At 40.4% G+C, this 15858-nt stretch overlaps 1 protein-coding gene across 2 annotated transcripts in view; it reads left to right on the forward strand.

Annotated features, from left to right (window-relative positions):
• The first annotated feature begins 5540 nt into the window (after window positions 1-5540).
• The window catches only part of LOC106874113 (ATP-dependent chromatin remodeler CHD1L), a 36657-nt gene continuing 26339 nt past the window's right edge, over window positions 5541-15858 (forward strand). The window contains exons 1-3 of one of the 2 annotated variants that reach the window (XM_089363570.1): window positions 5541-5722; window positions 10453-10565; window positions 15713-15819. In XM_089363570.1, the coding sequence (XP_089219696.1) occupies window positions 10542-10565; window positions 15713-15819 (131 nt within the window). In that variant the 5' untranslated portion in view covers window positions 5541-5722; window positions 10453-10541. Of the gene's footprint in view, window positions 5723-6107; window positions 6257-10452; window positions 10566-15712; window positions 15820-15858 lie in introns of those variants that run through there. The other variant, XM_014921719.3, reaches the window with a different exon arrangement.

A 15858-nucleotide genomic window follows, 5' to 3' on the forward strand; every position in this document is an offset into this window, starting at 1 on the left:
ATGTATGTATGTATATGTGTATGTGTGTATGTGTGTGTGCATGTATGTATGTGTGTGTGCATGTGTGTGTGTGTATGTATGTTTGTTTGTGTGAAACAACATCACTGTTGTAGTTATATAAGCACTATGTAATATAGGTCTATGACACTTGTATATATTAGAGTAACCCTGTCCTAGATTTGTGAGCAACACTTTAATGTGGGTGGAGGATGTTTATGTATGTAAAAGCAGAACTGTCCCAGATATTTTAGCAGAACTGTAATCTGGGTGTAACAGTAACCTTGTCCTCAACTTGTTAGCAGTACCGTTTTGTGGTCTATGATATTTGTGTATGTAACAGCAGCACTGTCTTAAATTTATGTGTGGTACTGTAATGTGGGCCTATGATATAGAGGCATGGTTGAGTGCAACTGCATCACCTTCATAGATTTGTGAGCAGCGATGCAATCTGGGCCTCTGATGCTGGCATCTTTATTTAGCAGCATCACTAATTCTTCAGATTTATGAGCAGTGTTGTAATGTGGGACTTATGATGTTGGTTTGGGTAACAGCCTTGATGTCCTAGATTTGTGAGCAATATTGTAATGTGAATCTTATGATGGCGTGTAACAGCATCACTGTCCTAGCTATGTGAGCAAGCAATACACCAATGTCTGAGTTTGTCTAAGCAGCTCTATTCCAGATTTGTGAGGTGTAGTGTAATATATATCTTTGGTGCTTATGTGTGTAACTGTATCAGTTTGGTAAGCAGATTTATAAGTAGGATTGTGATGTGGGTCTTATGCTGTGTATTGAATAACATCACTGTTCCACATTCATGGGGTGTAGTCCACTGTGGGTCTTATCATGTTTGTATATATTTAAGTATCATAGTCTTAAGTTTATGAGCAGCCATCTATAATATGAGTACATGATGTGTGTGTGTGTGTGTGTGTGTAAGAGTATCACTGCCCTAGATTTGTGCGCAGCACTGAAATGTGGGCCTCTGATGTTTCTGTCACAGCAGCATTTTCCCAGATATTTTAGCAGTACTGTAATGTGGGTCAGAGATGTTTGTGTATGTAACAGCAGCGGTGTCTAATATGTGAGCAATACTGTGATGTGGGTCTAGGCTGTTTATGTGTGTAACGGCATTACTGTCCTAGATATGTGAGCAATACTAGAATGTGGCATATGATGTTTGTGCATAGAACAGTCTCACAGTCCTTCATATGTGAGCAGTATTGTAATGCCATCTGAGATGTGTGTTCATGTCACAACATCACTGTCCAAGATATCTGAACAATACTGTAACATGGATCTAAGATGTCCGTGTTTGTAACAGCAACACTGGTCCAGATGTATGAGCAATATTGTAACGTGGTCTACGATATTTCTATATAAAATGACAACACTGTCCCAGATACACGAGCAGTTTTGTAACATGGGCCTGGGATGGTTGTGTGTGTGTGTGCATAAGGGCAGCCCTTTATCATGTATAAACTGAGATACTATCAGCAAAAATTAGACAAGCCAATAAGATATATAAGTATATGAAATTATGAACAATATATTTAATAAACACATCTCCAGTTTCATTTGACTACTGTAACTTGAGTGACCTATTCACACTATATTTTCACAAAACTAAAAACATACATGCATACATAAACACATACATACATACGTACATACAAACATACATACATATACACATATATTAACTAACATAAAGTTCATACATACATACATATATATACACACACATATATACATAGTAAGCATTGTACATGTTGTCATATACGTATTTACGCAAAAACTATGCCTTGCCATTTCTTTTGTTAATAAGTCAATAATCACATGCCAGGCTATAAGTAGAAGGTTAGAGGTTTCAAACCCAGTCATTAGCATTGCTGTGCACCCATCCTTGGTCAGGATACTGAACTCTATCTGGTTCAATCAAAGCCATAAATCTGAGTAAAATCTATCTCACGAGCAACCATCAAAGTTGATGTTTCCTTTGGTGATGCATGAGATTCTATGTTATTTGAAGACTGAGAATGAGTGGTGTTCATGCCTTTCTCAAAGACATTTGTGATGTAAATGAAGTAGACTGAGGTTGAACCCAGAACTGCTACCTCTGTTTGCTTAGTAAATAACAAGGAACTCTGTGGTCCTCACCATCACCCATCATTCCTTGTCTAAATACAAAATATTCCTAATTTCTGGGTTGGATAAATAGGAAGTTGTGGCATGCATCCCTTTCCAAATAGAAACTAAAATTGTGTCATAATCTTGAATTACTGAAAGCCAGCCTGTAAATTACCTTCCTAATCTAATCAGTTATTACTGGTATTGGTTATAAAATCACAACTCCCTCATTGGTTATGAAATCCTCCTGGCCCTCTGTCGCTTATGACAACAAAGGTTCCAGTTGATTCGATCATTGGAACAGCCTATGCAAGTGGCTGAGTTCTCCACAGACACATGTAGCCTTAACATAGTTCTCAGGGAGATTCAGAGTGATACAGAAGGTGACAAGACTGGCCCTTTTGAATTACAGGTACATTTTTGCCAGCTGAGTGGACTAGAGGAATGTGAAATAAAGTGTCTTGCTCAAAGACACAACATATCACCCGGGATTTGAACTCACAACTTTATGATCATGAGCTGAATGCCCTAACCACTAAGCCAAGCCCTTTCACAGTGCTAAAACAACAGGTCCCTCATTCTGAGGAGGGTGGGGGAGGAGGAGGGGAGTGGAGGAAATGGACGAGGAGGGGAGGCGAGGAGGAGGAGGAGGAGGACTTTATATTTCATCAAGGGGACACAAACTTTCAAACTGGACATGTCATTGAAGAATAAACTCATTATTTCAGAGAATGGTTTATATAAAAAAAAAAAAGCACACACACACACAAAAAAATTTTTAAAAAACCAAATTCCCAGTTGCCATTTTAAGATTCATCAGCAAAAAGTTTGATCAGAAATATGTCAGATGAAAATGTTTGTGGTAATCAATTGATTAAAATAGTCTTGATTCAGCACAAATATGTCGACCTACTTTGGAATTAATTACATTGACAGCTTCTAGCTGGGGTTCTTCCGTTCCTTTGGCACTTATGTAACGGTTTAAGAATATGGATCCCTTTCTGATATTTCTGCACTGCAACTGCCAAGTTATTCCCCAACAACACAAACAACTCTCTGCTTTCTCCTCTCCATTTGGTGACCACCTCACTTGACCACTCTGTTTGCCTCACCACCACCACCACCACCACCACCACCACCACCACCACCACCACCACCACCACTACCAATACTGCTTGATAACTAGATGGTTTGTTTATGTCCCTGTAACTTAGCAGGGAGTAATAGAATAAGTAGCAGGCTTGAAGAACAAGTCCTGATGTTGAGTTATTCAACTTAAGCCCTTCAAGGTGCTGCTCCAGCATGGCCACAGTCCAATGACTGAAATAAGTAAAAGGTGAAAGGTGAAGAAATATATTTATTCCTCCTCCTCCCACCTATATTCATTAACTCGCCCCCCCTCCCTCTATCAGTAACATTGTCACTCCTCCTGCTCCCCCTCCATCACCAAACTCTTACAGTTTCCTTTCACCATTCCTCCAAATCAACTGGGAAGTTCACCACCACTACCACTCCCATACCACCACCACCACTCCTATTCCCACATCACCACCACCACTCCCACTCCTATTCCCACATCACCACCACCACCACTCCCACAACTACTCCCACGCCACCGCTACCACTCCTATTCCCACATCATCACCACCACTACTCCCACGCCACCACTACCACTCCTATTCCCACATCGCCACCACCACTCCCACGCCAACACCACAACTACTCCCACGCCACCACTACCACTACCACTCCTATTCCCACATCACCACCACCACTCCCACGCCAACACCACCACATACAGCCATCACCACTACCACAACCATAAACATTATACTTGTCACCCAACACTTACAATCATTACCATCATCATCAACATCATCAACAGCACTACTACCACCACCATCATCACAACCACCACACCACCACCACCACCACCATTAGCACTACCACTCCTACTGCCACCACCAACAGGTGCTGTGACCTTGACCTATGTCAACAGCTGTAGCTCTAATCAAATAATCAATAATAATATTTTATGTTGATGAAAAAACTTCTAATTCATTGTCAGTGGGAGGGGGCGTTGGGGGTGAGGTTACTGTCACTTACACCACAACACCATTGGTGGTGTTGTTTAATTCCAAGATCAAAGACGTTCCACAAGTGACCATCCCTAGCTTCTTATTCAGACATTATCCAAGACCAGATTATCAAACTGTTCTTGCTTTGTTTAACTCCAATCCAACCTTAATCTAAAGAACCTTCTATTAAAGACATTCTAGCCATGACTACAACTCTTTTATCCAGATCTAATCATGGTCCCAGTAACATGGGGTGCAAGTACACCTCCTAAAATTTGCACCCCCTACTTAATTTTCTCAGGTTTAGAAAACATTGCATTAGAAGGGATTTGTAGCTTCAAGTTAGATTTCTTCTCAAAGAACAAAAATAAATAAAATAACAATAAGACCTTTATTTGTACGAAAATTTTGGACCTTATTTTTCACCCCTTAAGCAAATTTCCTTCCTGTGCCAGTGGATATAATGTGTCTATTGTTCTAGATTATCTTTCCAATTCTTTGAGACAATGTGAAGTGAGAGGAAGGTGGTTGGAGATCAAGTGATAACAGCCAGGATACCAGTACCTGCTCTGACACCAGTGCCTATAAGAGTTGTTTTCAGGACAAACGCTACTTATTAGAGATACCTACCTCACATATCAGCAGCACCTCTGCAAGTTTTTAGAGGTACCAATCTTAGTTCTCATTGAAACCTATCCTTGTTATTAGATGTACCTACCCTACTTATTAGAAGTAGAGGTACCTCTCCTAGTCATTTGAGTTACTTATCATACATACTTGAGGTACCTATTCTTGTTCTCCTTGTTATTGCAAGAACCTATCCTAATAAATAGAAGTACTTATCCTAGTTATTAAAGGTACATACCAGAATTAGTGGAGGTACCTCTCAGGGTTATTTGACGTACCTACCCTAGTTATTAAAAGTAACGGTACTGCTCCTAGTAATTTGAGTTACTTATCCTACTTACTAAAGGTACGTACCCTTGTTCTCATTGGTACCTGTCCAAATTAGTAAGGGTATCTGTCCTCATTAACAGTAGTACCTACCCTACGGGTAGCTATCCTACTTAATATTGCTAACTATAATATTAGAAATACAAAATACACTTGCTCCAGTATGGCCACAGCTTTTTGGTCGAAACGTGTAAAAGAATATGTAAAGCTATATTTCGTTTTGTTTTCAATGGTTATTCTTAAGCTGATCAGCATGACCATTGGCTCGTTGGACGAAACAACTTGAAATATTTCGTCTCTACTAAATCATTTGTTGTGACCATTTCGTTTCGGGGGTCAATAAAAATGAACCATAGTGTACATTCACTCAACCTTGCCAGTCATGGGTAATTTGGTTTTGAGAAGCAGGCCGCATGAGATATGGTTCGTCGTCAGCCGGGCCGCAGTTAGCCCGTAGCTATACGTTTCCTCAACGTGTGGCACTTGAAACAACATAGGGAAAACAGAAGTTGCAATTAAAACCACGGTTGAATCCTTATTTAGCACAACCATCATCAAAGGTAATCCATCCACGATCATCTCGTCTTTTTAAAGGTTTATAAGAATACATTTTCCAGTGTGTCCTTCTACTTTTCAGACGGCAGGATGAAATTTGATGGAGATTTGACAGCTATTTCTAGCAGACCAAATGAGCACGTCAGAGCTGCCCTCATTGAATTTATGGTTACTGGTCAAAACTGATTAACAAAACCTACAATCAAAGGCATTCCAGTCGTGACTATCCTGTCTTTTTTGTAAAGATATGTAGTACTAAACGTTATTGCATGAATCCATATACATCGATAATAACTTTGAGAAAGATTTGACCGCTTTTCTACCCGATCGAGATTTAAGGCACCTGTTTTTATCTGGGGTGATTATTTGAGAGGATAAAAGCTTCCTGTTACACCGTGTCCTGCTCTAACTTACGGGTGGTTCTGTGTTGTGATGAATAATGAAGGAAATCCTAGCGAAGATAGAACAGCTACAACTGTTAACTCCCCATTCGACTTACATCAGTTCACATAACCATATTAAACAGTTTGGTTGGTCAGGTAATTTGATAATTTACAGTTTAGACAGACTTTCTCTTTTTGTTTATCGACAACCCGGTCAAAAAAAACCGCGGGTAAACCGTTGTTATGGCAGGGAAATCGGTGTGTTCATATACATACACATAGATACCAACAAGCATACTCTTATATATACTTATAAATAACCGTTAGCATTATTTTAACGGTTGTTTGTATTTCTGAGTTTAGTTTCAGTTCTTTTATGTTGACAGTCAATGTAATTTTCTGTCAGTATTTTCAATTTCTACTGCGTAGAAACTCAATGGGTCTCTCTCTCTCTCTCTCTTTCTCTTTCATACACACACGCATATACGTGTGTTAACATGTATAACAAAAACTTCAATTCATAGAATAAATATTGAGTTGTGAGGGTTCCTCACAGCTTAAAATTATTTCACTCTGAACTTTTTTTAAAAAATTATTTGCCGATACAAGCCATTTCTAGTTTCGTTTGATTTTTCTTCTTCATTTAAATAACTTCTATATTTTAAAACACCTTATCTTCTTACCTGCATATCTAGCTATCCTTGCATTTCCTGCTATCGATATAATTTTTAGTTGTACATACAACCAACTTACAAAAAGTATTTTGTATCATAGTTCTCGATAGTCGTGACTAAAACTAAATTCCACAAACTACCGACTGTAAACCTCCATTCCTTTTTATATATTATTAATAATAACTTTCTTAGATACTGACAACTATTTCTATCGACCATACCAAAGTGTACATCCTGACCAACTAACTTAGTGAACTGTGCCTCCATTTACAACAATATGCTGCAAAATGAAACCCACTTTCTATTCAGAAATACAAAAAACTGAAGTTCTTGAATAACAAGTGAACAAGTCCAACATAAAGAGGCGAGAACCAATGAAAAGTAGTTGTGCTGTTCTCTGGTTCGTTCCCTAGAGAGGGCATTATTTCACCACAATATAGCTAACCACGTTTATTATCATTTATTTTTTACTTGTTTCAATTATTTGACTGCGGTCATGCTGGTGCACCATCTTGAATATGTTTTTAGTCGAATGAATCGAATCCTCGTACTTATTCTGTCGTATCCTCCGAGCCGCTAAGTTCCGGGAATGTAAACACACCAATACTGGTTGTCAAAGCGATGGTGGGGGACAAACACGCACCTGTGTACCTTTTTTGTGAACTCGCTACTGTCTCTGGAAGAGAGACCTCATTGTTATAATTCTATGTAACAACTGGCATGGTTATGTGGTAAAGAACTTTGGTTTGAAACTACGTGGTTTCAGGTTCAATCGTGCTAAACCTCATCTTGGGCAAGCTTAAGATCGACCAAAGTGTCTTGAGTAACACTTGGTTGATGGAAACTGTATGGAAGCCTATCTGTTCCAGTGTTTGATGGTAACCTGTCCTTAACACCATCACCTCATGCCTTATGTTTGCCTTCAGCAGATTTCACCATCTCTAGTATTAAGGCCAAATCTCTGGTATGAGGATAACATCTACAAGGGTCACAGAGACCCCAAAAAGAGTCAAGGAGTTGTCTTTCTTTCTCTGAGTAAGCCATTAAAAAAAAATGTCCTACACTAAAGTAGGGAAGGTCATGGTAGGAATAGTAGTTAAATTACTATCTATTCAAATGTGCTGGCCATTATATATGTATCTCATCTTTTATGTCAGCCATTAGACTGTGGCCTTACTGGAGCACCACCATGAAGAATTTTTAGTTGAATAAATCAACCCTGGTACTTATTGTATCGATCTCTTTTGTTGAACCACTAAGTTATGAGGGACATTAACACATCAACACCAGTTGCCAAGTGGTGGTGAGGGGCAAAAACACACACACACACACAATGGGCTTCTTCCTGTTTCTGTCTACCAAATCCATCCACGAGCCTTTGGTTGGCTTGTGTCTATAGTAGAGGACACTTGCCCAAGGTACCACACAGTGGGACTGAACTCAGAACCATGCCGTTATACAAACAAACATGCTGGTGTATATAAGCTACAGTGTAGAGAAATACATGGGAATATATTTATTGATGCCATCGTCATCTGTTTATATTTGTGTTTCTCTGAAAGTCATTCAGTGACATCTTCAAAGGGGAAAAACCAGCAGATGACTTTGTCAGTGAGTCATCTGCTAGTTTTGTGTCTATGAAGACTTGTGAAATAAGAGATCCCTTATTTGAAAAGCATGTAAGGGTTAGTGACAGGAAGAGCATCTGGCAGCAAAACAACACCTCAATAATATATTCCTCCTACTCATGCTAGCATAAAGAAATGGATGTAAAACTTTACAAATGATGTTTGTATATCATCATTATAACTTTTTAATATCCACTATTTCGTGGTAGCAGGGATCCAACAAGACCTATTGAGGCAAGATTTTCTGCAGCTGGATGTCCTTCCTGTCATCAACCTTCATTTGTTTCCAAGTAAAGTACTGTTTCTTCTGGTCTTTCTAATGGCCAGCCATGTCTGATTGTAAATGATATGATCTAACACCAATGATATCGTTTACAAAGCATGCAAACCTGCTGTCTCTTTCTGTTCTGTCGGTCATCACTTCCTCTCTCCCAAGCCACTCATTACTAACAATCATCTCATTCTCTTACCCTCATTAACCACTAATACTGCCCCATCATTTAATCCCCCTCACACCACTAAACATGTAGCTGCCATCACTGCATATCTTCCATCACTCCCTGCCCTTACTGTCTCTTTTACATTACCCTTCCTCTACTACCAGCTAACTCCAATCACTGTTTCTCTCACCATATTCTCTCTTTCTTTATCCACTCATCCCAGTCTTCCTGTTATTTCCCTCTCCTCTATTCACCCACTCAGTTATCCTGTTTTGAATGAACAGAGACACTATAAAGTAGAGAAGACTCTTTCATCATGTGGGGTACAAGACAACCCCACTGGTGCTGGTGCCACAATAAAACACATCCAGCAAACACTTATGCGCCTATTATATATATATATATATATATATATATATATATATACACACACACACACACATACACACAGAGAAAAACAAGGAGAAATTACTGATTTATTTGCATGTTGTAGAAAGATGTTTTTTTAGAAAAAAACATTACAAATAAAAAATTAGAAATTGAAAGATATAATGATCACCCAGGTGGCATTAGCTCTTTTTGAACCCCGAAGAAGTCCAACCATAAAATAGTATGAATGTAGCAATTTCCTTGACATTAAACAACACGTTTTGGAGATTCCCATCAACTTATTGGTTTGACAGAAACCTATATGTAGGCTCTTCCATTTTTTTTTCTTAATTTTTTTGTAAGTTAAATTTAATATTTTAATATATTTATATATGTATATATATACATACACACATATATAAGAAACTAAAGTGACAAGTGAATAAGAAATTGCCATGAACTTCATAGGCTTACAGCTGTTTCTGCTATAAGATGAAATGCACTTATAGTTGAGTGCTTGGTGGCATTTCGTCCGTCTTTACATCCTGAGTTCAAATTCTGCCGAGGTTGACTTTGCCTTTCATCCTTTTGGGGTTGGTCAAATAAGTACTGGTCAAGTACTGGGGGGGTCAATGTAATTGACTGTCCTCTTTCCTTTGGCTCTGTGCCAGAATTCGAAACCATTGTTATTATTAAGGTGGCAAACTGGCAGAATTCTTAGCATCCCAGACAAAACTGCTTAATAGGATTTCATCTTTCTCTATGTTCTAAGTTTAAAGTCTGCCAAGGTCAACTTAACATCTTCGTATTTTTGGAGTCAATAAAATAAGTACCAGTTATGCACTGGGATCAATGTAACTGACAAACCCACTCCTAAAATATCAGACCTACTTATAACAGAAAGGATTATTATTATTATTTATTAATTAGTAACAGAAGCAGTATTAGTACCAAAGGATAATCTTTATAACCAACTTAATGTGGGTGTCTTGTTAGAACACAAAATCCTTGAGAGATCTTTTATAGCGGCTTGGTGTATAAAAGCACACTCCTAGATTGTAGCAGATGAGAATCACCGGTCATGGGCACTGGAACTCTATGTGTATGCTTTTAAGCCCCCATATGAGAGGATCTCTCAAGGCTAACAATGCAGTATTTTGTGTTCTAACAATACATCCATATTAAGTTGGATGTAAAGATTCGTGTTTTTGTTGTTTAATTGTTTTTTTCTTCTGATTCAGACCTTAAACTCCATGAATACCAATTGTCAGGGGTGAACTGGTTGCTGTCACAATACTACAACAAACATGGCTGTATCCTTGGAGACGAAATGGGTCTCGGTAAAACCTGCCAGGTAACCTTGATGTCTTCTTCTTCTTCTTGCATATTTGTTTGTTTGTTTGTTCCTTTCCACTAACCGAGTCTTCTTCTTCCGACCACTGACCTTTGGGAAGATACATCCAAGGTTAAGATCTGAATGAAGGGCTGTAATGCCACAACTTGTGAAGAACTTGGGACACTGGTGACGGAATGGAACACTCTGTCTATCATTGTGTCAGACTCATGTGGAAGTTGTTGTTGATAGATGAGGAGGAAGTGGAGGGAAATGGCAGTGCTGAAAGCAGTGAAAGTGATGATGATGATGATGGTGATGGTTGGCAGCAGTGGTGGTGATTGTTATTATTATTATTATTATTTATTTCCTTCCTTCTGTTCTCCATGTCAGTTCAGGTAGAACCTTAATCATCATCATCATCATCATCGTTTAACGTCCGCTTTCCATGCTAGCATGGGTTGGACGATTTGACTGAGGACTGGTGAAACCGGATGGCAACACCAGGCTCCAGTCTGATTTGGCAGAGTTTCTACAGCTGGATGCCCTTCCTAACGCCAACCACTCAGAGAGTGTAGTGGGTGCTTTTACGTGTCACCCGCACGAAAACGGCCACGCTCGAAATGGTGTCTTTTATGTGCCACCCGAACAAGCCAGTCCAGGGGCACTGGCAACGATCTCGCTCGAAAATCCTACGGGAGCCAGTCAGGCGGTACTGGCAACGGCCACGCTCAAAATGGTGCATCTCATGTGCCACCCGCACAAGAACCAGTCCAGGGGCACTGGCAACGATCTTACTTGGCTTGCCGGGTCTTCTCACGCACAGCACATTTCCAAAGGTCTCGGTCAGTAGTCATCGCCTCGGTGAGGCCCAATGTACGAAAGTCTTGCCTCACCACCTCAGCCCAGGTCTTCCTGGGCCTACCTCTTCCACGGGTTCCCTCAACTGTTAGGGTGTGGCACTTTTTCACGCAGCTATCCTCCTCCATTCTCACCACATGTCCATACCAGCGCAATCGTCTCTCTTGCACGCCACAACTGATGCTTCTAATGTTCAGCTTTTCTCTCAAGATACTTACACTCTGACGGGTATTCACATTGACATTACACATCCAACGGAGCATACTGGCTTCATTCCTTGCGAGCTTACGTATGTCCTCAGCAGTTACAGCCCATGTTTCACTGCCATGTAGCATGGTTGTTCGTACGCATGCGTCATACAGTCTGCCTTTTACTCTGAGTGAGAGTCCCTTTGTCGCCAGCAGGGGTAAGAGCTCTCTAAACTTTGCCCAGGCTATTCTTATTCTAGCAGCTAAACTTTCAGCGCACCCACCCCCACTACTAACTTGGTTGCCCAGATAGCGGAAGCTATCGACTACCTCTAGTTTTCACCCTGGAATGAGATAGAAGTTGTTTCCTGTTTGTTTGCAGTCTTTATTGCACCTGAACATCTGCCACAAACAAAAACTAACTTGCTAGTTAACCTGCCTTTGATGTTGCTGCACCTCTTATGTGTCCATAGCTTGCACCGGGTACATCTTATAGAGTTCCTACCTACTCCTTTTCTACATAATGAGCAGGGCCATCTACCTGAAGGGGTTTGTGTTTTATCTACCTTCCTACTTATTAGGATTTTGGTTTTAGCTAGGTTGACTCTAAGGCCCTTCAATTCTAGACCTTGCTTCCACACCTGAAACTTCTCCTCTAGTTCTGATAGTGACTCCGCAATTAGGGCAAGGTCATCAGCATAGAGGAGCTCCCAGGGGCAACCTGTCTTGGACTCCTCTGTGATTGCCTGGAGGACTATGGTAAATAAGAGGGGGCTGAGGACGGAACCTTGGTGGACCCCTACCTCTACCCGGAATTCATTGCTGTACTCATTTCCAACCCTCACCTTACTGGCAGCATCTCTGTACATGGCTCGCACAGCTCTCACTAACCATTCTTCTATCCCAAGTTTCCTCATTGACCACCAGATAAGGGATCGGGGGACCCTGTCAAAGGCTTTCTCCATGTCAACGAAAGCCAGGTACAGAGGTTTATCCTTAGCTAGGTATTTCTCCTGCAACTGTCTCACTAGAAATAAGGCATCAGTAGTGCTTTTACCTGGCACGAACCCAAACTGCATCTCATCTAAATTGATTCGCTCCCTAATTAGTTGGGCTATGACCCTCTCTGTAACTTTCATAACCTGATCTAACAGCTTGATGCCTCTGTAATTATTTGTATCTAAAGCGTCCCCTTTACCTTTGTAGCAGTTGACTATGATGCTGCTACACCAGTCATTGGGTATGACTCCTTCGTGTATCACCTGGTTCGTAATACGGGTGACTAGGCTATAGCCAACACTGCCAGATATTTTGAGCATCTCTGCAGTGATTCCTGATGGGCCGGGGGCTTTCCCGGTCTTCATACTCTTAATTGCTTTATCTACCCTGGTACTATCAACTCGGATAGCTGGTCCCTCTATTGGGTCGACATACGGCAGGCTCTCTTTCTCCCATTCATTCTCTTTATTAAGCAATCTATCGTAGTGGCATCTCCAGACCTCTTTCTTTGCATCCTCATTTAATGCAAGCGTACCATCATCCATGCGAACACATTTCTCTCCTACAACATCACTATTCTCTCTCCTACACTGTCTTGCAACACGAAATACCTCGAGTCTTTGGTCCTCACGGCGCAGAACATTGGCAAATCTTTCCTTATCTGCTTCCCCTCTGGCTAAATAAACCTGTCGCCTAGCCTCCCTTCTGGCACATTGGTACAATTCCCTGCTACCACCGTTCTTCCAGTCCTTCCAAGCCTGTTTCTTTTGTGATGTCAGATTTAATTATCTAAATACTTCAATCTGTTAATTACCTTTCTTGACAGTCTGTTGTTGTTTAGTTCCATGTCTTTCCTGATTGACCCATAATCAAAGGTGTTCCGACTATGACCATCCAGTTTTATTTGCAGTCATGGTCTATCAAGTACTACATTGTCATATGTCACCTGATTTGTTTAACCCTTTTGTTACCAACCCAGCCGAAACTGGCTCAGAGTACAAATGTCTTGTTTTCATAAGTTTTGAATTAAAATCTTCCACCAAACCTTAGTCACAATTTATGTTCTTAACGCTAGCTAAATGATAACTAAGTTATTTTACTAAACTGTTTGTTATGTTTAAAATTAATTTGAAGAAACAAAGAGCATCGCAAAATAAATACAATAACGAAAGGGTTAAGGCAGTTGGCTGCTATTTTTAGCAGGTTGAGCAACCACATGGTAGCAGTGGTGGTGTAGATGTGGCATGTAAAAAGCACCATTTGAGCGTGATTGTTACCAGTGTCGCCTGACTGGCATGTGAAAAAACATTCGAGCGAGGTCGTTGCCAGTGCCACTGGACTGGCTCCTGTGAAGGTGGCATGTAAAAAACACCATTTGAGCGTGGACGTTGCCAGTACCACCGGACTGGCCCTCGTGCCGGTGGCACGTAAAAGCACCCACTACACTCTCTGAGTGGTTGGCGTTAGGAAGAGCATCCAGCTGTAGAAACTCTGCCAGATCAGATTGGAGCCTGTTGCAGCCATCTGGTTTCACCAGTCCTCTGTCAAATCGTCCAACCCATGCTAGTATGGAAGGCGGACGTTAAACGATGATGATGATCATCATCCAACTGTAAAAACCCTGCCAAAACAGTCACAGAAGTCTGGTGCAAGCTTCCGCCTGGCCGGCTACTGTCAAACCGTTTCACCCATGCCAGCATGGAGGACGGACGTTAAACGATGATGATGATGATACAGTGGGCTCCTGTCAGTTTTTGTATATGAAATCCTCTGACAAGGCTTTGATCAGCCATGTGAGTGGATTTGGTAGACAGCTGTTGCAGAAGATACTTGCCCAAGGTGTTGCACAGTGGGACAGAACGTGAAACTCTGTGGTAAGCAAGCCCCCACGGGGCCACCCCCAATATGTATGTATGTGTGTGTGTGTAATTAAATATATAGAGAGAGATGTTCACCTTTTGTTTTTGCAGAAAATTTAATAACAGCCTGGTATCTTGTTATCAGGATGTCAAGGAGGTGATATCTGTGTCTGTTGCCAGGGAAACCATTTTATCCTGAATCTGTTGCTATGTATTCTCTCTAATCAAACATTTCACTTCTGAATTAGAAGAAAACTGAGTGTGTGAAGCCATGATAACAATGTTGAAGATGACTGTGATAAGGAACAGGATGATGATGATGGTGATAATGTGTTGGTTTGCAGAGACACCAGACAAGCCAGTGTCAAGTTGCTCATAGAATTGGTTCAGTGTTTTTCTTCATTGAAGAAACTACAGAATAGTTTATCTGGAAAGAGTTAACCAATTGAAAAACTGATTAAGGAATTTCAATAAATGAGAAACTGTTAAATAGGAAACAGGAAATAAGTCGAGAAAGCAGGTTGGAAGTTATAACAGTAAATTTCTTCTGGGTTTAGAGAGAGAGAGAGAGAGAGAGAAACAAAATATTAAACCAAAAATGTTTTGATATCTTTTTAATCTGTTAAATATGTTGAACGTTTTAAAGTGCTGAAGTTGTAAGTGTATCAGGCATTGCCTGACACAGCTGCTGGCTTCCTCTTAAGCCTGGCTGTGCTGAAAACTTGGTTCCAGCTGCTTGAAATGGATTTCTAGATTAATAGTTAGCAATAGAGAATGTTTGATTTTTAGACAAGATAGTTCATCATCATCATCACCATCATTTGTATGTCTGCTTTCCATGCTGGCATGAGTTAGAGGAAGCATTACAATCTGAGTTCTTATTGGGAGCCACTGCTCTCATAGACTGGTGTTCATATCTGTCACTTTTTAAGTTCGTTTCTATAGCTGGACACCCTTTCTCTTGTCAGTCACTTTACAGAGTTGTGCCAGCCCTAGAAGAATTATAATCCCTCCACAAGACAAGATTGATGGGACCTCAAACCCTTACTTTCTTCACCCATCTGCCATTCACTTCACAGTATGTACTGGGTACATTTTCATGACACCAATGCTAGAGAAGTTTATAAACCTCACACCTTCTCCATTCATTTACCATTCACTTTACAACATGTACTGATCATGTTTTATTGTGGCACCATCATTAGAGAGGTTGTCAAGTTCTGCAATTTAATTTCATATTTTTGTTTGTTTTTTTCCACAGACGATTGCATGTATTTTGTTCCTACGCAAAACAGAGAAGATTCAAAAACCTGACATTGTTATCTGTCCACGATCAGTGCTGGAAAATTGGCAATTGGAATTTGAGAGGTAAGAAATCTCTGAAAATAAATCCTGGCCATTCAACAA

This window comes from Octopus bimaculoides, chromosome 15, assembly GCF_046866305.1.
Source record: "Octopus bimaculoides isolate indiv1 chromosome 15, ASM4686630v1, whole genome shotgun sequence".
Taxonomy (NCBI): Eukaryota; Metazoa; Mollusca; class Cephalopoda; order Octopoda; family Octopodidae; genus Octopus; species Octopus bimaculoides.